The following is a 25861-nucleotide window of genomic DNA, read 5'->3' as shown; positions in this document are numbered from 1 at the left end:
ATGTTCGTAAACTAAGTGGAAATGAGGGTTTCTACAGTCCTAACCCCTCCTCTGCCAAGAGAAGCAGAGAAGCTTCTCTCTGCGAGAAGTTTCTCCCTTCTCTCTGCTCCCAGGAGAAGCCGTGTCCCCTCGGAAGGTAGCTAAATGCTAATAATTCAGGGGTTATAAGATCTTCCTATATATAGTGTCAGGAATAGATTTATCTCTTTTATGTTAAAAAAAAAAAAAAAATCCGAACCTAAACGATCTAATTTTTAGTGAAGTTGATGGGCAAATCTTTAAGATGAAACCAATAATGTTAGGTAGCAGAGTAGCAAATATTTGCAGAGAAAAGTAAAAAGTTTTTGACAGAGAGGAAGTGGTTTTTAACCAAATGTCTACAGAAATTTGCGGATATTCTAAATTATAACCACTTAGTTTCTGTTTTTTTTTTTTTTTTTTTTTTTTTTTTTTTTTTTTTAGTGGCACCAGAACCTTTAATTTTTAACTTAGTATTATTGTTTTCGTCTTCAAAGAACCTCCTTAGATCGATATTTTGCGGTTTACACCTGTGTTGCAGAGACTAGCAATCCTGCCTGTTTTGGGTCGACGGCTCAAAAATTCAAGTAAATAAAAGTACATTCCAAAAAAACGTTCAAACGTTAATGGACACACAAGGGATTTGTTCTAGCTTTTAAACCTGACTAAAACACCAGCATTTAATAACAAGACAAAAGCAGGAGAAGACAAAACCGGAAATTCTGCCAGCAGTGAGTCCTGAAAAAATACGTACGCAGTGATCGTGCCCACTCCCCCCCAAAAAATGTCGATATCTTCACGATTTTTACCATAATTTCTTATAAGGTCGCACGGTACTATTCTCAAATACACGACATAGCTTGGGCGCCAGACCTCTATAATGTGACAACTAGATGATCAAAAAGACACAGTCAGTTTGACAATAGTTTCCGACTATATCGACCACGCTGAATCTGAATATGGGTGGTGGCAAAGCTGGAGGTGACGGCTTGACCTTCTAAAATCCAAAAAACTTTTTTGTCCTATAAAATGTGTACATACTGTTTATTTTTTTTAAGGTTGTACCACTCCAATCTAGTTGCATGGCATCTCATATTATTCCTAATATGGTCGTCTCTTAGAAAATGTTTGTTTTTTTTCGATACCTTGTATAGTCCCGGAGCTATAGGCTAATATTTAATAATTTTCCCTGAAAATCTCAAAATTCAAATGTTTATTTCAAGGTAAAGCACGTATCTCGTAACTTAATATATTTTTAGGATTTTTCATCTTTTACCAGAATTTACCTTGGATATTGAGCTTCACATTGCCGAACATTTCCAAGCTCCAGCTGTTTGTTGAAGCTGCACAGAATTTTTTTTTAAGTATAAGCCAAAAATGTATGCGAAAATGTATCTTTGCCAAATAGTCATATGACACACTATTCTACGCTAGAATTTAGCGTGGATTCCAAATATCAACGTTAATTTTCAACCCAATATTAAGTTCGTTGGTTATAGGCTTATTACTTATTTTTAGGCCTATTTTTTTTTAAATGGTACAGAGAGACATGTTTATATGCTAAATTTTGACGCCGAGTCTAACGGTAGTGTTGACTTGGTCATCGTGTTTCAACTTTAGTTGCTATATAATATTGAATTTGCTATAAGCTCTGATTTTCTTGAAGTACTGTACATCTATATAAAAATACTTGTATTTTTATTAAAATACTTGTATAAAAATACTATTTGGTTGAAATTAATTGAGTAAAAATACAAGTAAAGCCTGTCAAAATACAGTTCCCGCGCATCCCAACGGTTTTCCCCCAACGTACGGAAAAAATCCCGCTAATCCTCGTCTGAATCGTCGCTGTCGACACCACATCGCCCACCACATGCGCAAAGAATGTCGCATGGCTTTATCCCCAAACAAGGGCACTTTTTACTGCATACAGTTTTACAGTAACAAAAGGTCGAAGCCTTGTTGACAGTTAGAGGCCAGGGGTCAGCGCTGAAATTACTGGACTGAATCCTAAAATGTCATGACGGGTCCAGCCAAACTCAAGTGGGTTGAAGACAAATGGCTTAGGAATCACGGCCTGAAGAATATTGCTTCACTAAAGTATAGCTCTCTTGACGTGATACACGAAAGAACCATCTGTTGGGGGCAAGCTGTTCAAGTTCTTTTTTTCTTGGAAATAAATGAATTCGGAGGTCATTGAGAGAATCAAATTCGGACTGTTTTTTGCTATATACCGATACAGACAATTTCGTACAGATACGCATGATTTCGGGCTCGTACATAATGATGTTTCGGATATCACTCCACACTTTCAGTGTAAGATCAGCAATTTCTTGAATGAGCTGTGATTTAACAGCAGATGTAGCAAATGTTTTTTTGCCCTTCGAGAAGAAAAAACTGACCGTATCACATCCACTAATGCAATGTAGCAGCCCTATTGACTCTAAAACAGCCCACGATGTTCTGTTCACAATTGTATGGATCGGACAGACTTTTTACACGGAACTGAACGTAGAGCTCGGGTTTATAGCCCGTGTCACACCTGCAGGGGAATATTTCGCAATAGTTCTGTAATATAATGACCACAATGTCTGTATCATTCGCTTCAACAATTACTTCGGAACATACATTTCTGTAGCATTCAGCAACATGGAGAGCCACACACGTGTCGGCTTCTTCATGTGTGCTGCACAAGGTAGCTTCGTAGTCCGGGTTCGGATCTAATGTCGTTTTGGATGGGACCAGTTTTAGGACCTTCATTCTGTCACTGAATCCGCCAGAGAGGTAAATGGTAAATCTTATTTCAGAAAGACAGACATGGCTCCACAATTCAAAAATACATTCGATAAGTCTTGACTTACTCTCTGACTGCATAAGCAAGATATCCCAGTTTTCTAGCACCATGCTCTTCGTAACGATAAAACTCTTCGTCACTGTATTTCCTCTCCGCTCATGACATCCACTACTGTCTTTTAGAACAATAGGATGCCCGGACATGTTTGCAAGGCCAAACACTCCGTCATACCGATCAGCTACAATATGCAGCTCGGTTGTAGATTTTTGGAGTCGATTTAATAGCCTTGCAAGAATTCGTTTCGAAAATACCTCAACGGTTTAGGTTTTTTCTGGCACTTGCGACCGGATTAACGGCATGAAATCTACCACCACACCAGTTCCCGTGACCGTGTTAATTGGTACTTCACTAGGCCAACTTTCTAAACTTGCAGAGGTACGAATGAACTCGAGAAAACTTGACTTCGTACCCGATGGAAGTTTAATACGTTCACCAGCTCCTGCTTCAAATATTGCTGGGGCGTAGGGCAAAAGTTCATGCGGCATGATCTTACTTAGCATGTCAAGCGTAGATTCTTGACTAGTGCCAACAGTAACCAAAATCCTTTTAACAGCTTCCAATTCAGCATGAACGCTGCTACCGGTCTTGGTTGTCGAGCGTTTGGCCTGTTTTGTTTCGCAGTCCATAGTCTTTACTTTAACCTTGGAAAAGAGGTTGGGTTTTCCATCGAAGTGTACTTCAATGCTTTTAAGCTATTAGCACGTGCACTCAGGAGGTTCTTTGCCACTGCCTTATCAGCGACTTGATTTGAAATGATATTCACCAATGATTCCTCATCACATGTAAACGGATCAATGTGGCCTTCGACAACAGAGACCACATTACTAAAAAGATTTTCTTGGCGCTTCTCAAAGGCACCATTTTTGCTTCCTTCACCGTCAAATTCACTCATGCTCTCAATTCCGGCAAGTCTACAAAGGGCAGAGGAAACCTCAGCACAAAATGGTATGGTGGTAGTCCACTTGGCAACTGCCATTGAGCTCAGTGTGATTCCCTTTATTCCTCCCTTTTGTTTTGATTCAAGGTTGAGTGTGGATTCCAGTGCATGATCTGGGGAAATTCATCTTGCAATTTTTCCGCTTCACGTTGAATAGTCCTTTGACAAAGATATCATGCAAGCTAGGTGGTAAGGTTTTCATGTCACTCAAATACTGGAGTAGACATGCAGTATACTTATAATGCCCTGCGGCTGTCACATACGGCAACATGAGGGTTGCACCCATAATATGACCTTCCCAGTCTCCCCCACGCTCTGCCATCAGGAACTGGAGAAGAATCAGCACAAGATTCATATACTCCATCCACAGCTTCGTTGTAAGGTTTTTGTCACGCGACTTGTTGAACTGGTTCATCAGAGGCTTCATAGATTCAAAGTGTTTGTCTAGGTTGTCGAATGAGCCTCCGCAATCCATGAACGCAGACATCAAATCTGACAGCTCATCAAAAGTACTTGTTTCTTCGTCTGATTCAATGCAATACTGTTCAAGAGCATTCCAATATACTCTGTACAAGGCCTCTACTACGATGATGTGAGCCTGCATACACCTGTAATAGGGTTTTCCAGTCATAGCTTTTTTCGCAGTTCCAGGGAGTAAAATGCCGTTGGTGGTATTTGGCTTCAAGAGCAATAAGGTCTTTATCTTTACACCTGGCAAGAAATTCAGGATTTTGTTGCCATAGTTCTTCTGCTTGTCGACGCACTTTGTTCTGTCTATCAAGAGTCCGAATTTGATACACATTCAGTTTCTTATTTTTAGTACTTCCCTTCATACTACAGAATAAGCAGCAGGTTTTATAGTCAAATTCAACATCCCCAGCTTGGGATTGAGTCCTGCCTGGCAATGCTGGTGGAATTTGAATGCTCTCTTCAGTAGCTGATGCTTGATCAGCAGTTTTATTGTGGTGCTTACGACGGAGGAACTTTTTGCAACAGGCTTTGTGCCACTTGTGCTCTTTCTCATGAAAATCTGGTTCATAAGATTGTTTTTTTAATGCTCTGTAAGCTAAATTGCACTTGCACCTGACTTGAAGGACACTCACAACTCGACGCATGTCTGTAAGCTTATACAATTTCTCATTCTTTGTCTTGTTCTGGCAAATAATGCACAAAGAGAAATTAATCGTTGTTTTATTTTGGGGGCGAAGCATGAAGCTCAGATGTTTTCCCTTCAGCTTTTCCATTGTTGACCTAGAAAGAAAAACATCAGAAATTGTCTTTAAAGTCCACTTTTTACAAACTTTACACAAAAATCATTTCATATTGCTTTTTTTTTCATTGCTGACCATGCCAGTAGTCTTCATATTTACCAAATCGAGCAGAATATAATTGCAGTTTAACTAAGCTAAGTACAGGAGGCTTACTTTAGTGTCCCAGTTCACTTTCAAGCCATGCTCGCTCAACTGGCAAACAATTTATTGTAAATATTTTAAGTTGTTGATAGGCATCGACTAGATTAGGTATAGGCTAGCAGTCAAGGATATTAATTATTTTATGTATAACCATCAATATAATGTACTACTTCAACACTGTAGTAGTACACCACAGGATCTGTACCTCAAAATTTGAGACCTATGTCTAACCAACAGTGTACTACTCCAGGTATAGCATAATAGGACCTACACCATGTTTAATGTAGTACTGATGGTGGGGTGTAGTACTCAAATTCTGAGGTACAGATCCCATGGTGTACTACTGCAGGGGTGAAGTAGTACATTATGTTGATGGTAGTACATAAGACAAGTAATATCCCTAACTGTAGGCTAGGGTAGGCTGCGCCAAATGTTAGATATACCCAGCATTTGGCGTAGGGTATCCAAAATATTGGATTTGTGGTAGATTGGTTTAAGGTGGCCTCAGCAACATCAAGACTAACATACCCTAAAAATGTCTGATCTAACTTAGCCTAATTACAGTATAGGCGAAGTCTACATAGAAATGTCACAAAATGTCTATCAAACAGTTTGAGATAAAAACTCATTCTTAATTCCAACCTGGTCTTGAGTTTTCATCTTGAAGCCTAATACTCAGTTTCTGTTCACTCATTTCCAGCAATCTGAAAGTTATTTAGCCTACCTGTCCATGACATTACACAGTTACATAAGGCAGGCATTAGGCGTCGTTCAGTTCCTATTCTTAGCTCTAACCACTAACAGTACAGCTTCTCAATCATACTACCAACCTCAAGTTTAATCAGCAACAGAGTTCACAAGATTGTTTCTTTCACGAAAGCTCTTTTTATCATTTTCGTCTTCTTCTTCCTACAAAATACGTACCTGGGGATCTCAAGGTGGAGTTGTAAAACAATTAGCCTATAACAACCGAAGTTGATATTTGGTTGAAAAGTACAGTTCATATTCAGATTTGGCGTTAAATTCTGGCATAAAAGATGTGTCATATCATCATTTTGGAAAAATGTATTTTTGCATATACATTTTGACGTATACTTTTTCAAAAAATTCTAGACGACTTCACCGAACAGTTGAAGCTTTGAACTTTACGGCAATGTGAAGCTAAATACTCAAGGTAAATTCTGGAAAAGGATGAAATATACAAAAATTATAGAAAGGTCCAAGATACGTGGCTTAGCGGAAAATGAACCTTTGAATTTTGAGATTTTCGGGGAAAATCAATAAATATTAGCCTATAGCTCCTGGGCTATACGAGATATCGTAAAAAATCGAACATATTCTATGAGAGGACTATGTCAGGAACAAAATGAGATGTCACGCCACTACATCGGAGTGGTACAACCTTAGAAAAAAAATAAACAGTCGGAACACGTTTTATAGGCCTAAAAAGAGTGTTTTTTTTGCTTTTACAAGCCGTGATCTCCAGCTTTGACACCACCCATATTCAGAGTCAGCATGGTCGATATAGTTGGAAACTGTTGTCAAACTGACTGTGTTTTCTGATCATCTCAACCCAGAAATAAGCGACATTCGCTTTAGTGGCGCCCGGACTAACACACAAATGAAAGACCGCATTGAAATCTCAAAGCCGGTATTGATAAACAGGATTCCGCTACATAGTGAGATATTGCTCAGTCCGTGACAAAGATTTAAACGTTAGTTTTTTGGGGTTTAGGGGACTTAAAGGTAGCTAGGTTAGGTTAGGTTCCGTATTTAATATATGCCATGCTTTACCCCCCCCCCCCCAATGTGCAAATATATAGCCCAAATTTGTTCATAAACTATTATATTTTAATCCTATTTTGCTTTATTAAATTAGCATTAACCAAGCTTCATTTCTCGCACGTGTCCTGTATTTGAGAAGAGTACCGGTCGCATTGTTTGCCAGTATTTTTTGGTTGGTAATTGATTGATAAAAGTTGGTAATTTGATTCAGTTCTTTCAGATCGAATTCTTCTAAGACGATAGAAAACTGAAATAACTGATCTTTAAAAACAAAGAAAGGGTACAAAGGAGGAGTTAGGTATTTACGCAGGAGTTCGCTCAAAGGGTAGACACAACTTAAAACCACATCAAGGGCGAACCCAAACATTCCAAGCCCACGTTTAAGAAAAGCATAATATAGAGCCAGAAGACAATAAAAATAGCCGAATAGCTTAGGTCAGCTACACAAAACAGGTGCCAAAAGCTCCTGAACCCAGATCCTTCGGAAAACTAAAGTTTTTTTTTAATTTAGAGAAAAATTAATGGTAGCAATCTAGCGCCATCAGGGTCATATCCAGGCTGGCTGGGTTGACCAGTCTGACCCTCCCCTCCACATATTTTCGTCCTAATCATACAAAAGTGACAAAAATTCATGTAAACAAATCTTGTTGCGTTTTGCCGATTTTTTTTTAGTAAGCCCCTCCCCCAAGCAAAAATACCTTCCGAATAAAAATTCTAGCTATGGCCCTGAGTGCCAGTTTGATCCTTTTTGTTTTTAAACGTAGTTTTCTGTGCCGTTTTCTTATTTTTTTTTTTTTTTTTTTTTTTTTGTTTATTAAGATAAAGTTGCCTAAGAAAATTGATTAAAATTAAAATGTTGCCTAAGGAGCAAAATTAAATATCAAAACTAACGTAAATAATTTTGTATATAATGAGATTGCTCCCTTCACAATACCTTGTCCCTTACTAAGAAGCTTCTTGGACCTTTTAAAAAATCTTCCCATTATGATGACACGGCCTTTGTGTTTCAGGAGTCGTTCTTAAAAAATTGGGCCAAACAGTCAAACTTTAGTGCAAAAAACAAGGTATTAAGGCGGGGGGGGGGCACCCATTTCTGAATGGAAAAATTACAGTTCGTTTTAACGTTGCTCTTTACTCTCAGCTGAAAAAAACTTGTTTTTTATTTTATTTCTGATCGTTTTTCAAGTAATGCCGGAAAATTTGGATTTCCCTCCATGAAAAATTCCCTCCCCTCACAGGAAACTCCTTCGTGGAGAGTTCCTTTCACGTAAGTAAAATACCCACCCCCGTAAATATCCTTCCGGATAATTCCATCCTCGCTGAAAATCCCTCCCCCCCTACATAAACTTTTTTGCGAAAGATTCAGCCTGGAAAATTATCCTTAGCAAACTTTCATTTGAAAAAGACTAAGTTCAAATCGTTTTTCCAGTGAGTCCGGAAATCCCCCCTTCCGTGGAAATTATTTCCCGGAAATATAAACGCGCTGAAAATTTTCCGTCAAATCCCACGAGTGTAAAATTTCCCCCGGAAAGCTCAACCTTAAGAATCTCCCTACACACGGAAAAATATCCCCATTGAAACCCACCTCAAGCACAAAATCACCCTCCCCTGATAAATGTCTGCAGACTTCCCAATAAGAAATCTTATACGTAAACATGGGCAAATTTTGTAACTTAAAGACCCTGGGGTTGGGAGAGGGGGGGCGGTCATGTTATCTCCAATGGAATAGTTTTGGGATTTTTCAACTATGCGGAACAACATGGTAATCTCAAAATTTTAATCGGGCGTTTTTGGGGGAAAAGGGGCGTTGAAGGGGGACTAGTTTCCCTGCAATCTTTTTAGTCACTTAAAAAGGGCACTAAAACTTTTAATTTCCATTCAAATGAGCACTCTACCGATACTCTACAAACATTGGTTCGATACAATCACCCCTGGAAAAAAAGATATATGAACAGACATCCGTGATCTTTCTTCCGACAAAAAATACGAAATTCCACATTTTGCAGATAGGAGTTTAAGACCTCTACAGTAGGGTTCTCTGATACGCTGGACCTGACGGTGTGAATTTCATTAAGATTCTTTGACTTTTAGAGGTTGTTTCTATATTTTATATTTCTTTTATATTTGTGTTCTTTTATATTTAAAAAAATATATACAATTTGTGTTCTTTTATATTTATGTTCTTTTATATATTTTATATTTCTTTTATGTTCTTTTATATTTGGAATCAGCATGATAAGCCGATTCTTTAGATATGTTTATTGATATCAAAATTCCCTTTTTTAAAATTTTCGGTTATGATTGAGACGTATAAAACGGCGATCTTCCGTCAGTATCAAGATATTTAATAAGCCACAGATGTAATTTAAATCAGAGTGGATATTAGCACTAAAGGATTAGCATAAAAATGATGTGCCACACACAATATTGTGCCAGTTAAAACAATACCGTTGATCACAAACAATAACAAAATATCGTGTATTATTTTCCTCGTGCATCATTTTTTCTACTTAAATAAGACACATTTTTATTAGAAAATCTAGGCTAAAGGGGGACAAGTACCCCTCTTCCTCTTATGTACGCCCATGATATTTGTATTATGAGCATCTGTTCTTCTCCTTTAACTCTGTTGTACACTTTCAATGTAATCTGAAAAATGTAACTGCTCCATCGAAGATTAACTGTACTGCTCTGAACTACTTCCATTCTACTAGTGATATAAAACTGAATGGAAAGGAAAGGCGAAAAAAGGATCTTCCGACAGATTAGCGAATTTGAGACCCCTGCCAGCTTCGACCACAATAATTTCAATATTTATTATGAATACCGCTAACATCCAACATTGAAAATGCACAAGTTAATTATAATAGTGAAAGTGGTGTCAAAATCAGAACATTTGCGGAGACCAATAAATAATGTAAAAGACAATGTTTTGTGAATAGCGTACTTCTTCTCAAATGACCGCGAAAAGCCATCACCGTTTTTCTCTTGAGAGCAAAATTGTCTTCCTGTAAATAGCGGATTTCGAAAAAAATCGACTTTGAAATTGAGCTTTGCTCAAATTCAAATATAGCGACCAAAATTAATATTTAAATGTCGACCAAATATATAACAACCCTATATATTTGGTCGCTTAAATAGCGACCAAAATATAGCGACCAGAGCCACCAAAATTAATATTTGAATGTCTTAATATCAAAATGTTGTTTTGAAAACCAATTCATTGAAATTTCGAAAAATAGCCTGAAACCCCTAAAGAATGGTATACCAATGAAAACACCATGGCCGAGAACCATATACAGGAAACTTACAGCCCCCTGGCCTGAACAACCAAAAAACCACTGTTTTGCATCGGTAGCATTGATGTGCCCTCTTTTTTCATCTTTTTTTTTCTTCCATTGCTAGCGAGGCACTAGAACGTCATAGAAATGTGTTTAAGGGCTTATTTTAAAGAAAATTACTGTATCTAGTGCCTCTTGCTAAAGCATATTTAAAAATAAATTCATTTTTTACAAGAAAACTTCATCTTTATATGCGAGAAAAAGAATGACGCCATACTCGTAGATTCCAACCGTTAATGACGTTAGAGCAAAACCTTCAGTACCAATCTAAGAGGTTAACAGGTCAAGTCAATGATAATAGCTACCGAGAAAAGGCCAAGAGAGCTGTGAGGGTATATAAAATTTACCTTAAAGGGCGTCTTGAGTAACAGTGATGACAGCCTAGTTTGTTCTTTACTAGTTCCTGCTATGAAAACTAGCCATAAGGCTAGTGTTACTCTAAAGAACCGTTAATGCAGGAGGATTTTTAGGCTTGACGATATCAAATATCTGCACATTACCCACGCAGTCCCAGAGGCGAGTGCCATAAGTTATGAAATTACTCACAGTTCAGTTAATATTTTCAGAACTCCATTAAACAAAAATGAGCAAAAATAAAATAATCTACCAAGCTCGAAACTACCACAAATCAGCATCGATAAATAAATGAAATCCAAAACGAACTGAAATTAAAATAAATAACCAAGTCAAACTCAAAACGAGCAGAAATTAACGTAAGTTGGGCGCAAAACCCTTATTTGTTCCTAAGGCCGGAACAGAATTTGCGCTTTACTGAAGAAAAAATGAATGTGCATTGTCAGTTTAATATACATATACTGATATTTAGTAATCAAAATGTTAAAATTATTTGATTTATTAAAGTTATAAAAGTAAAAACATTTATATTTTTTTAGTAAAGTGCAAATTATGTTCTGGCCTTGGGAAGGTATAGGGGTTTTGTGCCCAACTTATGTTAAATTTTGCTCGTTTTGAGTTTGACTGAGTTATTTATTTTAATTTCTGTTTGTTTTGGATTTCATTTATCTATCGATGCTGATTCGTGGTAGTTTTGAGCTTGATAGATTATTTGATTTTTGCTTATTTTTTGTTTCATGGAGTTCTTTGCTTTTCTTTGAAAGACTAAATTTGTGGAAAAAGTTTTTTAATTAATTTCTGTTCGTTCTATATTGACATAGTCTTTTCAGGGAAAAAGAAAAAAAAACTTTAAATCTTTTCGTTTTTTAAGACTTTATAGTTTGGCCTTCTATTTGTATACTGGAGAAATATTTTCAACAATTTTCAACAAAATAAATCATTTTAAAAATCTGGACACAAGTAGTACTGTTTAACTTAGTTTCATACCTCCTCTAGTTGAACTGAACTGGAAAACTTGATACCTTTCGCAAAAAACTTTCTTTGATAGCTTTGATACACTTAAACTTTTTTGATTTGGTTAAATTTTAAGAGCAGAAGTAGCCTCGAAAGTTTGAACATAATATCCTCAATCGTTCTTGGGATACTGCTGAGATGCCTTATTGGGAATTAGCATTATCACAGTGCATTTTGATTTAATCTTAAGGCAACATTTAGTTTTTAAACATAATGGCCAAATGGGAGGGTGGGAGTGGAAGGGGGATTAGTATCCCTCCAATTACTTTCGACTATTAAAAAGGGCATCCGCCCTTTCTATTTTCAATCGAATGAGCCCCTTTCGAAGTTCCCACGACAACTCCTTCGATACGAAGTGCCCTGGTCGAAACAACACTACAACAACAACAAATATTACTAATCACTTTCGACTATTAAAAAGGGCACTAGCCATTTGAATTTCAAATCAAATGAGCCCTTTTCTGAAGTTTCTACGACAACATCTTCTATAAAAACCTTATATGCCCCCAGGCATAACTTAAACCCTTGCCCTGAGGGCTGCGGCGGAGTACCCTCCTCAAAAACATATTTTCTATCTGTAAATCAACTACGCTGAAATAAATGGCTATCTCAAAATTTTTATTGGATGTGTTTGGGGGAATGATGGGCGTGAGGGGGGGGGGGAGGTAGTTGCCCTCCAATCACTTTTGACTATTAAAAAGCGCACTAGCCCGTTGAATTTCCACTCGAACGAGCTTTTTTGAAGTTTCTACGACAACGTCTTCTATAAAAACATTATATGTCCCCTGGGCATAACTTAAAACCCTTGCCCTGAGGGTTGTGGGGGAGTGTCCTCCTGAAAAACATATTTTCTATCTGGAAATCAACCACGCTGAACAAAATGGCTATGTCAAAATTTTGATTGGATATGTTTGGGTGAATGATGGACGTGGAGAGGGGGGGACTAGTTGCCCTCCATCCACTTTCAACTATTAAAAAGGGCACTAGCCCTTTGAATTTTCAATCAAAGGGGCCCCTTTTGGAGTTTCTATCACACCACCTTCGATAAAAACATCATGTACACTAGGACATAACCTAAAATCCTTGCCGTGAGGGTTGTGGGGGAGTTTCCTCCTCAAAAACAAATTTTCTATCTGGAAATCAACCCCGCTGAACAAAATGGCTATCTCAAAATTTTAATTGGATGTGTTTGGGAGAATGATGGACGTGGGGGAGGGGCTAGTTCCCCATCCTATCACTTTCGACTATTAAGAATGGAACTAGCCCTTTGAATTTCCAATCGAATGAGCCTGTTTTGAAGTTTCTACGACAACGCATTCCATAAATACCTTATATGTCCCCAGGGCATAACTTAAAACCCTTGCCCTAAGGGTTTTGGGGGAGTGTCCTCCTCAAAAATATATTTTCTATCTGGAAATCAACTACGCTGAACAAAATGGCTATCTCAAAATTTTGATTTTATGTATTTGAGGGAATGATGGGCGCGGGGGGGACTAGTTGCTCTCCAATCAATTTTGATTTTTAAGATGGGTACTAGCCCTTTGAATTTCCAATCGAATTAGCCTGTTTTGAAGTTTCTACGACACCGCCTTCTATAAAAACCTTATATGCCCCCAGGGCATAACTTAAAACCCTTGCCCTGAGGGTTGTGGGGGAGTGTCCTCCTCAAAAACCTATTTTCTATCTGGAAATCAACTACGCTAAACAAAATTGCAATCTCAAAATTTTGATTGGATGTGTTTGGGGGAATGATGGGCGTTGGGGGGGGGGGGCTAGTTGCCCTCCAATCGCCATTGAATTTCCAATCGAATGAGGTTTTTGAAGTTTCTACGACAACGCCTTCTATAAAAACATTAAATGCCCCCTGGGCATAACTTAAAACCCTTGCCCGGAGGGTTGTGGGGGAGTGTCCTCCTCAAAAACATATTTTCTACCTGGAAATCAACTACGCTGAACAAAATGGCTATCTCACAATTTTGACTGGATGTATTTGGGGGAATGATGGGCTCCAATCACTTCGACTATTAAAAAAAGTACTAGCCCTTTGAATTTCCAATCGAATGAGCCTGTTTTGAAGTTTCCACGACAACACCTTCTATAAAAAACCTTTTATGCCCCCAGGGCATAATTTAAAAACCTTGCCCTGAGGTTTGTGGGGGAGTGTACTCCTCAGAAAAATATTTTCTATCTAGAAATCAACTACGCTGAACAAAATGGCTATCTCAAAATTTTGATTGGATGTGTTTGGGGGAATGATGGGCGTGAGAGGGAGGGGGGGCTAGTTGCCCTCCAATTACTTTTGACTATTGAAAAGGACACTAGCCACTTCAATTTCCAATCGAGTGAGCTCTTTTCGAAGTTTCTAGGACGACTCCTTCGATACGAAGTGCCCGGTATGGAAAAAAACCAAAAAAACACATTGTGCCCACATCGTTCTTTACTTAGGCAGCGATAGCGCGCTGCCTATGAAAAGGTGGGCGTGAGAGGGGGGTTAGTTTCCGTCCAATCACTTTCAACTATTAAAAAGGGCACTAGCCCTTTGAATTTCTAATCAAATGAGCCTTTTTTGGAGTTTCAATGACAACACCTTCTACAAAAACCTTATATGTCCCCAGGCCTAAACTTAAAACCCTTGCCCCGAGGGTTGTGGGGGAGCGTCCCCCTCAAAAACATATCTTCTATACGGAAGACAACTACGCTGAACAAAATGGCTATCTCAAAATTTTGATGGGATGTGTCTGGGGGAAGGATGGGCGTGGGGGGAGGGGCTAGTTGCCCTCCAATCACTTTCGACTACTAAAAAAGGCACTAGCCCTTTGAATTTCAAATTGAATGAGCCTTTTTTGAAGTTTCTACGACAATGCTTTCTATAGAAACCTGATATGCCCCCAGGGCATAACTTAAAACCCTTGCCCCGAGGGTTTTAGGGGAGTGTCTTGCTCAAAAACATATTTTCTATGCAGAAATCAACTACGCTGAACAAAATGGCTATATCAAAATTTTGATTTGATGTGTTTGGGGGTATGATGGGCGCGGGGGAGGCGATTTGCCCTCCAATCACTTTTGAATTTTAAAACGGGCACTAGCCCTTTGAATTGCCAATCGAATGAGCCTTTTTTGAAGTTTCTACGACAACGCCTTCTATAAAAACCTTATATTGTCCCAGGGCATAACTCAAAACCCTTGCCCCGAGGGTTGCGGGTGAGTGTCTTCCTCAAAAACATATTTTCCATCTGGAAATCAACTAAGCTGAACAACACGGCTATCTCAAAATTTTGATTGGATACGTTTGGGGAAATGATGGGGGTGGGGGGGGGGGGGGCTAGTTGCCCTCCAATAACTTTCGACTATTAAAAAGGGCCCAAGCCCTTTGAATTTCCAAACGAATGAGCCTTTTTTTAAGTTTCTACGACAACACCTTCTATAAAAACCTTATATGCACCCAGGACATACCTTAAAACTCTTGCCCCGAGGGTTGTGGTGGAGTGTCCTCCTCAAAAAGATATGTTCTATCTGGAAGTCAACTACGCTGAACAAAATGGCTATCTCAAAATTTTGACTGGAAGTGGGGGGAATGATGGGCGGGGGGGGGGGCTAGTTGCCCTCCAATCACTTTCGACTATTAAAAAGGGCACTAGCCCTTTGAATCTCCAATCGAATGAGCCTTTCTTGAAGTTTCTACGACAATGCCTTCTATGAAAACCTTACATGCCCCCAGGGCATAACTTAGAACCCTTGCCCCGAGGGTTGTGGGGGATTGTCCTCCTCAAAAACATATATTTTCTATCTAGAAATCAACTACGCTGAACAAAATGGCTATCTCAAAATTTTGATTTGATGTGTTTGGGGGAATGATGGGTGCGGGGGGGGGGGGCTAGTTGCCCCCCAATCACTTTCGACTATTAAAACGGGCACTAGCCCTTTGAATTTCCAATCGAATGAGTCTTTTTTGAAGTTTCTACGACAACGCCTTCTATAAAATCCTTATATGCCCCCAGGGCATAACTTAAAACTCTTGCCCCGAGGGTTGTTGGGGAGTGTCCTCCTCAAAAAGATATTTTCTATCTGGAAATCAACTACGCTGAACAAAATGGCTATCTCAAAATTTTGATTGGATGTGTTTGGGGGCATGATGGGCGGGGGGGGGGGCTAGTTTTCTTCCAATAACTTTTGACTATTAAAAAGTACACTAGCCATTTGAATTTCCAATCGAATGAGCTTTTTTTGAAGTGTCTCCGACAACGCCTTCTGTAAAAACCTTATATACCCCCAGGGCATAACGTAAAACCCTTGCCCCGAGGGTTGTAGAGAAGTGTCCTTTTCAAACAGATATTGTCTGTCTGGAAATCAACAACGCCGTACAAAATGGCTCTCTCAAAATTTGGATTGGATGTGTTTGGGGGAATGATGGGCGTGGGGGGGGGGGGAGCTAGTTGCCCTCCAATCACTTTCAAATATTAAAAAGAGCACTAGCCACTCCAATTTCCAATCGAATGAGCCCGAAGTCCCCGGGGGGAGGGCTTAAAGTTATGAACTTTACCCATTGTTACCATATTGTTTTGGTTTTTGGGAAGTATACAGACGTTTTCAGAGGGGATTTTTTTCTGGTAGGTGGGGGGGAGGGTTGGTCGGGGGTTATATGGGAGGATCTTTCCACGAAGGAAGTTTTCATGGGGGAAGCGACATTGCTATGAAGGGAGCGCCGGATTTCCCAGCATTATTAAAGAAAAAGATCACAAATTAAATATAAAAAAAACAAGTTTTTTAACTGAAAGTAAGGAGCAACATTAAAACTTAAAATGAACAGAAACTATTACGTATAAATGAAACTCAGAGAGGAAAGAAATTAACAAAATGAAAAATAAAATCAAAAAGGGTGAAAAAACGGGGATTTTGTCAGCCAGCGAACCATGAAGAAGACAAAATATAAGCAAATATTTCGACAAGGACCTCCACCAAGTCGTCCTCAGTGCTAAACAAAAACAAAAAAGACACGAAAAAAAAACGAGAATCTAACCTTTCGAAGTTTCCTGTACAAAGACAGAATAGACACTGAATAAAAAACCAGGCAGGAATCAATCAAAATGAAATTTACCAAGATGATTGTTTACCAAGACGAAAGATCCTTACACAATCATCTTGTTAAATTTCATTTTCATTGATTCCTGCCTGGTTTTTTATTCAGTGTCTATTCTGTCTTTGTACAGGAAACTTCGAAAGGTTAGATTCTCGTTTTTTTTTTCTTCTCTTTTTTGTTTTTGTTTAGCACTGAGGACGACTTGGCGGAGGTCCTTGTCAAAATATTTGCTTATATTTTGTCATCTTCATGGTTCGCTGGCTGACAAAATCCTCGTTTTTTCACCCTTTTTGATTTTATTTTGCATTTTGTTATTTTCTCTCTTCTCTGAGTTTCGTTTGTCATGTATAGCCAGTGTGGTCTAAGAATGTATATGATTGGGTTCACCCCCTAGTCAATACCTCGCTCTTTAAGCAAAGATTTTTTAGTACTTTCATAAGAGCTATTTATTCTAATTAACGGCCTTTCTGATTAAACGGTCATTTTTAAAGAATTGGAACAAAATTCGAAATTTAGCTTAAAGAGCAAGTTATTGACCAGGCGGCGAATCCCCTAATATACATAATACAAATCTGTTGATATAGAAGTTAGATACGTAATTTAATTCGTAATTTAAGTATAATTATTACTAATAAAAAAGTTAGTAAATAAAATTAAACAAGTTTCGAGTAAGACATTTAACCAAATAAAACTAACATTAGTATGAAAATCTTGTTTTAATTATTCATGTACGAAGGGCCAAAATCAAAACCTGCATTAATTCAAAAACGTTCAAAAATTAAATAAGAAAACAGGTTTTTTAACCGAAAGTAAGGAACGACGTTAAAACTTAAAACGAATAGAAATTGTTCCGTATATGAAAAGGGCTGTCCCCTCCTCAACGCCTCGCTCTTTACGCTAAAGTTTTTTATTTTGTAAACATATAGATTTGTGAGAAAGTCAAACGTGAGCGTTAAGAGTGAGGCGTTGAGGAGGGGACAGCCCCTTTCATATACGGAATAATTTCTGTTCGTTTTAAGTTTTAACGTCGTTCCTTACTTTCAGTTAAAAAAAACCTGTTTTTTTTATTTTACAAAGTAAGAGTCGGAGATTTATCCACAGCTGATTGCCATAGTTGCACTTCTTGGTCTTCAAGTCTTGCACTAAATTCCTTGAAGAACTTTGCATGATTTTCTGGCCCTTATCCTTTCTCCCGCGAATTTGGAAATCCATTCTCATCTTATATCCCTTTGATTTGTGCTGTCCATGGTGTTTTGTTACACGGAAGGAGAAGATCTTCATATGCTGCTCGGGCAAGTCTAGTCTGGGGAAGTTTGAGGAATCTTAACCAAGATTTGATGATTTGCATTTTCAATTTCAATTTCAGGATACATATACCAAGATCACCTTTTAGTACTAACATATGTGTTGTATTCAGTAAGCCAAAAAATCTTTTATAATATTGAAGTTGAAGGGTTTTTAGTTGCTTTGCCGGCTGATATCCCCATATTTCTGATCCGTAATGTAGGATAGGCATAATTTTAGTATTAAATATATATTTGTGGAGGCTTAATTCACTTATTTCTGATGTTAGCGTGCTTCTATATATTCCAAATAATGCATTTCTTCCTTTCTGTGCCATTGTTGTAATATGATTCGTCCATTTTCCATTTCGATAAAACCTAATGAAACCTAAGTATTTGGCTTTTTCCACCCTTTCCAACATTTTTCCATTCAATAAAAATTGTGGCTCTAATTCCTAGGGTTTTTTGCTAAAAATCATGATTTGGGATTTCGTGACACTCGCCTCTAGTTTCTTCTCTTGCAAATATTTTTCAAGGACATTCAAGAGAATCTGTAAGTCTGTAATGTATTATTTCCTCTTTTGGCAAAATTAAACAAAATAGAAAGTGAATAAATATTTTAAAAAGTTAAAATTACACAACCGTACGGCTCTTCTGCCTTTTAAAATGTATAAAGAATAAACACCAATTTCAGAACACAAATGAAAATCTATCTTGCTGGTTTTGTGAAACAAGGATCTAGCGCCTTTTGGGCACATTTGCGTCTTGTATCTTTGGCCAAAAGTGGAATGAGTTAAAATTATGGTGGACAAAAACTTCTGTTTTATTTGTTTACATGAGTCGGTAAAAGACAGAAAACAAGTAAAAGCAAAAGACAGAAACTAAGCGAAAAATTGACTATAACACAAAAAAAGAAAAATCAAACGTTTTAAACATGCGAAATCCAATCCTTGCGACACGCGGGATTGAACCATAATCAAAAGCCACGGCCTCGTCCACTCGTCCACGGCTGTTTTCAGTAAATTGATTTTTCTAAGATAATGTTCACATACTTTTAACAGAAGATGTATGAAGGCTGACAAGCACTAAATTTGAGTATTACAGCAATGAATGCAAATATGCAGTTTTTTCTTAACAGCGGTTGTCAAATGTATGTTTCAAAATCTAGTTGTAAACAAGATTCGAGGCGCTTTTTGTTCTCGAGAAATTTTTTCATCTATTTTGTCAGAGAACAAAAATCGGATTTGAGGATTTTCTGGAAGATAAACGTTAAAAAAATGACTAAGACACAATAATAACAGGATAAACACTAGCTAAAATGATATTATGATAGATGGTTAGGGAAGAACATGTGATCAAACATGTACATAGAGGGCTTGGAGCCCCTCCTGAAGCTAAAAGTTTTATAATTGTCTTTATTTCTCAAATAATTAGCCTGCTAGTTGGTCTTATCAAACGAGACAGTTTCTTGTATTTTCAGCAAAATGCAAAAGCATTTTCCAAATCGCACCTGCTCCCAAACCCTATCCTTTCATACGTGTCTAAAATAGAGTAACTGATACTACGATACGACTCAATACGGTTCACTGATGTTCCTATTTTTACTTGTTCTGAATCCTGATTGCATCAATCATGATTTGGATTTAGCCCTCCCCGGGAGGAGCTAAATTTCTGGGAGGAGCCCTACTGTCCTGCATCGATGCTGCCACTCTTTGATTACTTTAATCAAACATTTCGTGGTAATGAACTGTAAGTAAGGAGCGACCCGGCTCAATGGTAACCGAAACTCTAGAAAACGAGATTTTAATACCAATAGATACATCAAAAGAATCAGATTTTAATGCGGATTTCAAATATAAGTTTAATCAAGTTTAGTCTTACCCATAAAAGTTACGCGCCAAAGAAAATTCGGATGATTTTAGAAAAAAGGGGGGAAGACCCCCTAAGGGCTATAGAATCTTAATGAAAACCACCATCATATTCAGCGTATCAGAGAACCCTACTGTAGAGGTTTCAAGCACCTATCTACAAACATGTGGAATTTTGTATTTTTTTTTTTCCAGAAGAAAGATCACGAATGCGTGTTTATTTGTTTTTTTTTGTGTTTTTTTTTCTCAGGGGTGTTAGTATTCATACAGTGGGACTAAAATATCGTCGGAAGACTCAATGAAACTGAAACTAAAAGTTCTAATGTGCTTTTTAAGTGACCAAACAATGGAGGGCAGCTAGGCCCCCTCCCACTCTCATTTTTTTCCCAAAGTCACCTGATAAAAATTTTTAGATAGCCATTTTGTTCAGCATGGTCGAAAATATGATAACTATGTCTTTTAGGATGACTTAAACCCCCGAAGTCCTCGGGGGGAGGGCTGAAAGCTATGAACTTTACCCAATGTTAACTTATAGTAGGCTATTGGTTATTGGGAAGTATACAGACGTTTTCAGGGAGGATTTTTCTGGTAGGTGGGGGGGGGGGCGGGGGTTATGTGGGAGAATCTTTCCATGAAGGAAGTTTTCATCGGGGAAGGGAAATTTCTATGAAGGGGGCGCCGGATTTCCCAGCATTATTTTAAAAAAATCAGAAATTAAATTTATAAAAAAAGGTTTTCAACTGAAAGTAAGGAGCAACATCAAAACTTAAAACAAGCAGAAAATATTAGGTACATAATTGAGTTCACCCCCTAGTCAATACCTCGCTCTTTAAGCCAAAGATTTTTTAGTACTTTCATTAGAGCTATTTATTCTAATTAACGGCCTTTGTGATTAACAGGTCATTTTTAAAGAATTGGAACAAAATTCGAACTTTAGCTTAAAGAGCAAGGTATTGACTAGGGGGGAAAACCCCCTGACATACGTATTAAAAATACATGAATATAGAAGTTTGATACGTAAATTAATTCGTAAGTTACGTATATTTAAAAACGATTAGCAATTAAATATAAAACTTTTTTTGTACTTTCATCAGAGATATTTATTCTAATTAACGTCCTTTGTGATTAAGCAGGCATTCTTAAAAATTTGAACACGATTTGAACTTAACGTAAAGAGCGAGGTATTGACTAGGGGGCGAAACCCCTAATATACGTAATAAAAATATACGAATATAGAAGTTCGTTACGTAAGTTAATTTTTTAAATTATGTCAGATCCAAACTTAGAGAAAGCCATTTAGCAAAAGAAAAGTGAAATTAATATGCAAATTTTGTTTTACTTATTCAATGACGGTGAGCCAAAATAAAAGGGCATTAACTAAAAAACGAACAGAAATTAAATAAAAAAAACAAGTTTTTTTTTAACTAAAAGTAAGGAGCGACATTAAAACTTAAAACGAACAGAAATTATTCCGTAGGCCTATATGAAAGGTGCTTTCCCCTCCTCAACGCCTCGCTCTTTACGCTAAAGTTTTTTATTGTTTTAAAAAATAAAGTTGTGAACCAGAGTCAAACTTTAGCGTAAAGAGCGAGGCGTTGATGAGGGGACATATACTGATGGGTCTTAATTTCAGCACCAGGAATGGATTGATGATTTGCTTTGGCAGAATTTCTTTTTTATTTTATTTTTTTTTACGGAGTTTTCATTTGAAAGCAAGTTTGCACAAGAGCTTTGTTTCCCCATTATTTGGGAAGATTACCGGTACTGGTGCATTTTACCTAACACAGCGCTAAAGACTGTCCAAGGAATGCAGACATGGAGACCCGTAAAACGGGTATTTGCTATCTAAATTGATCGCAAAGCGTGGTTTCTCATTGAATTTACAATATTTAAACTGTTGTCTTTGGGGGTTTAGGGGGGGAAAGGTACCTAGGTTAGGCTACGTATTTAATATATGCTATGCTTCCCCCCCCCCACCCCACCCCAATGTGCAAATGTATAGCCCAAATTTGTTTCTAACCTATTACATATTCATCCTATTTTATTTTATTTCATTGGCATTAGCCAAACTTGACTTCTTTCGTGTGTTAGGTATAATGCACCAGTACCAGATTACATATATTTTACGACAAATTACTTCTTCCCTATTCAATTACAATTAAATAGTAAAAAAAAACAAGTTTTTTTCAACTGGAAGTAAGGAGCAACATTAAAACTTAAAACGAACTAAAACTATTCCGTATTTGGGGTTGGGGGTGCTCCTTCCTCAAATCTCGCTCTTTACGCTAAAGTCTTGAAGTTCGTTAACAGCACTTCATATTCAAATTCAAGGACCCTTGTGTCTCATCATTCATTCTTAAAAAATTGTTTCAAAAACTCAAACTTTAGCGTAAAGTGCAAGGGTTGAGGAGGGGGGAACCCCCTTATATAAAAATAATTTCTGTTAGTTTTAAGTTTTAATGTTGTCCCTCACAGTTTGATTATGAATGGATATATCAGCATAAATTGAATATAGGACTAAATTCTAGATTATTTGCTTTTTGCTATATTGGAAGAACTTGAGTTGAATGAATGAGACTTTCAGGAAACCAGGAAGACCCTTCAAAGTAGCCTAAATGGTCCTCCCATCCTCTTTGAAAGGGCCCTGAACTTTAATGACCTAGGACCAACTTCTTGTTATCAAATTGCAACTTACAAAATAAGACCCCAAACAAGATCCAAGCAAAGTGTTTTCAGCCTCATACTAAATCCTGAATTGCAAGGTTTTAAGGAATTTGTAAAAGCTTTAAATTAAATAAAAATAAAGAAAAAAAATATTGTATATAATATTTTATTTTTGCAAGATCCTATTTGCCAATCTGAATTTATAGAGGAGAAATATTGGCTCTACTAGAGATTCAATAAAAAAAAACAACAACAACACATTTTTCAACTGAAAGTAAGGAGCAACAGTAAAACCTAAAACGAATAGAAATTATTACGTATATGAGGGAGGTCATCCTTTCCTCAATACCTCGCTCTTTACGCTAAAGTTCGAATTTTGTCCCAATTCTCTAAGAATGACTCCTTAACCATAAATGCCCGTTTAATTAGAATAGTAAGCTCATTTAAAAGTTCTAAGAAAACTTTTAGCGTAAAGAGCGAGGTAATGAGGAGGGGGTGACCCCCTCTCATATACGTAATAATTTCTGTTCGTTTTAAGTTTTAATGCTGTTCCTTACTTTCAGTTGAAAAAACTGAAACATTGAAAAAATTATTATTGTTATTTAATTCCTGATCGTTTTTTAAATAATAATGGGAAATCCAGCTCCCCTCTATGAGAATTCCCTTCCCCCATGAAAAATTTCTTCATGGAAAGATCCTCCCACGTATCCTCCCACCTCCCACCCCCATCCGCCAGAAAAATTCCCCCTGAAAATGTCTATATACTTCCCAATAAAAAATACTATACAATGCAATGGACAAAGTTCATAACTTGCAGCCCTTCCCCCGGGGGCCACGGGGGGATTAAGTCATCCTCAAAGACATAGTTATTAGACTTTCCGACTATGCTGAAAAAACGGCTATTTCAAAATTTTGATCGGGTGACTTTGGGGAAAACATGAGCGTGGGAGGAGGGCTTGCTGCCCTCCAGTATTTTTGGTGAGCCCTCTCCCGATCTTCTACGATCCCTGGTTCGATACGATCACCCCTAGGAAGAAACAAACAAACAAATAAACACGCATCCGTGATCTTTCTTCTGGCAAAATGCAAAATTCCACATTTCTGTACGTAGGAGCTTGAAAACTATACAATACGGTTCTCTGGTATGCTGAATCTGATGGTGTGATTTGCAATAAGACCACTTGATTTTTTGGGGGATGTTCCTTCCTTTTTGAAAAATTTTTCAAATTTTCTCAGGCTCATAACTCTTGATGGGTACCATTAAATTTGGTGAATTTTTAATATTTTGAATAAGCATCATAATTCGATTCTTTTAATGTATCCATTGTTACCAAGACTCCGTTTCTTAGAGTTTCGGATACTATTGAGACACATCGCTCCTTCCCTACAGTTCGTTACCACGAACGGTTTGATTTTCGGTGTCTTTTCTATGATCCCAGTTTTGCAGTATTTTGGAAGTTTATTAAGACGAAAGTTTTATTTATTTATTTGTCTTTTGTTTATTATTTTTCTTGTGTGCTGTTTTTTTTTTGTCTTTTTCGTTAGATGATTTAACTATTTATTTTTCCTTTGTTTTCCGTTGATAAAGGCTCCCGGGTCAATATATACCAAATCATATTATTGAGTTAGGAATAAAGTGAATACACCATTTAATTCTTTTTTTTATGCTGATTACTAATATAATAATTATTTATATCGGAAATTAAATTCAGCCCCCCCCCCCTATATAGGCGATACCTAACCAAACGTAACCCAACCTAAACCAACCTAACCTAACCCTAAATGGGCATATATTGGGGGGGGGCTGAAATTCATTTCCGATAGAAATGCTTATTATATTCGTAATCAGCATTAAAAAAGGCATCAAATAGTGTATTCACTTTAATCCTAACTCAATAATATGATTTGGTATAGCTATATTGACCGGCTCCCAGATGTAGAGTTGAAATATTGGGATTTCTTATTAACTAATGTTTCGTTGTTGTAGTTTTTTTCATTTCGTTCTTTGTCACTGCTTTATTCAAATTAAACCCGCTTTATTTAAATTCAATTGCTTTTATTTCGATTTTTTCTATTAATTTTTCATAAATAGAACAGCAGTTGGGTCTAAGAAATTATTTAACTAGCCTACTTTTAATATATCAAAAAGCCCAAAATATAGAATTTTACTAAATCTAGAAATACAAAATGATAGCTCTTACGTTCACACACCCTCCTCGTTCCACAATGCAAACCTCTATCCGAATCACACAAATTATTCACACCGTCGCACGGCTCATTTGCTTGGTTTGCACAACTAAAACAGCAGTCACAATCAGGACGGGCCACAACACGTCCACTCTGACATTCTGCAGCGGTGGCATTGTTCAAACAACAGGGACACTGACTAGAATCTTCTAATGTGCCTATCCGTGCAACACTGAATAATTTATCCAAATTGTTCGAAAGATTAGGTCGTTGGGACCATACACTGCCGAAGATGACCAAAAATGCAATGGTTTTGAGAAACATTTTCTCCGAAGTCACATTATTTAACTATCACGGATAAGAAGAGACTGTCGGACGTCATCTTGCAGACAACAAAATAATGCTATCGCCTGGAGCAATATACCTTTAAGGTATAAATGTGGGTATGGTCGATACCTGGGGTTTTTGCTGCGATCAAACCCGATCTGGTCAGGTGTGCTTCCCTTCAGCATTTTACCATCTACATATATCCGACTTAGATTTTTCTAAATATGCGTAGAAATTAACTGCATGCATAACCTAAGTAGCTACAATGTACAAATTAAATGGAAAATAAAACGTTATCATCAGTACGAGCTTCTATTTCCATATAAAGAAACATCCCTTGGCAAATAAATTTTGGAATTCTTGATTCTTGGCCAGTGATACCGATTGGGGGTAGGAGGAGGGCATTTCCTCCTAGATTTTTTGTCTCACATAAATTCGAAAACCCCTTTTCTTTAGTTATTTAATTGGAAAATACCGTTTTTGGTATTTTCATTAAGAAAAAAATCCTCCCTATATTCTTAAAAATGTATTTACCCTCCCCCCAAAATAAATTCGTAAATTGGTGCCACTGTTCTTGAAAAGATTGGCTCAGGCTTCAATCCCACTCAAAATTTGAAAAATGGCATAGAATCATGCCACTTTCGGCTAGTTAATGTCCAAAAAGCCCAAAAAGACCTCAAACGACTTCGAACCTTCTCAAAAACCCTGTTCAACGTTAAGAAACCAAAAGAAAAGGTTTT

At 37.4% G+C, this 25861-nt stretch overlaps 1 protein-coding gene across 1 annotated transcript in view; it reads right to left on the bottom strand.

The window, feature by feature from the left end:
* Window positions 1–25152, bottom strand: part of sas (stranded at second transmembrane protein) — a 146913-nt gene extending 121761 nt beyond the window's left edge. The window contains exon 1 of the mRNA XM_089092484.1: window positions 24809–25152. Coding sequence (XP_088948610.1) covers window positions 24809–25118 — 310 coding nt within the window. The 5' untranslated portion in view covers window positions 25119–25152. The remainder of the gene's footprint in view (window positions 1–24808) is intronic.
* Window positions 25153–25861: the final 709 nt, after the last annotated feature.

Source organism: Artemia sp. Qi Xiang Cuo, chromosome 7 (assembly GCF_049724085.1).
Source record: "Artemia sp. Qi Xiang Cuo chromosome 7, ASM4972408v1, whole genome shotgun sequence".
Classification (NCBI taxonomy): domain Eukaryota; kingdom Metazoa; phylum Arthropoda; class Branchiopoda; order Anostraca; family Artemiidae; genus Artemia; species Artemia sp. Qi Xiang Cuo.
Note: the sequence above shows the minus strand (reverse complement) of the source record. Positions and strands in the feature narration are given on the sequence as shown.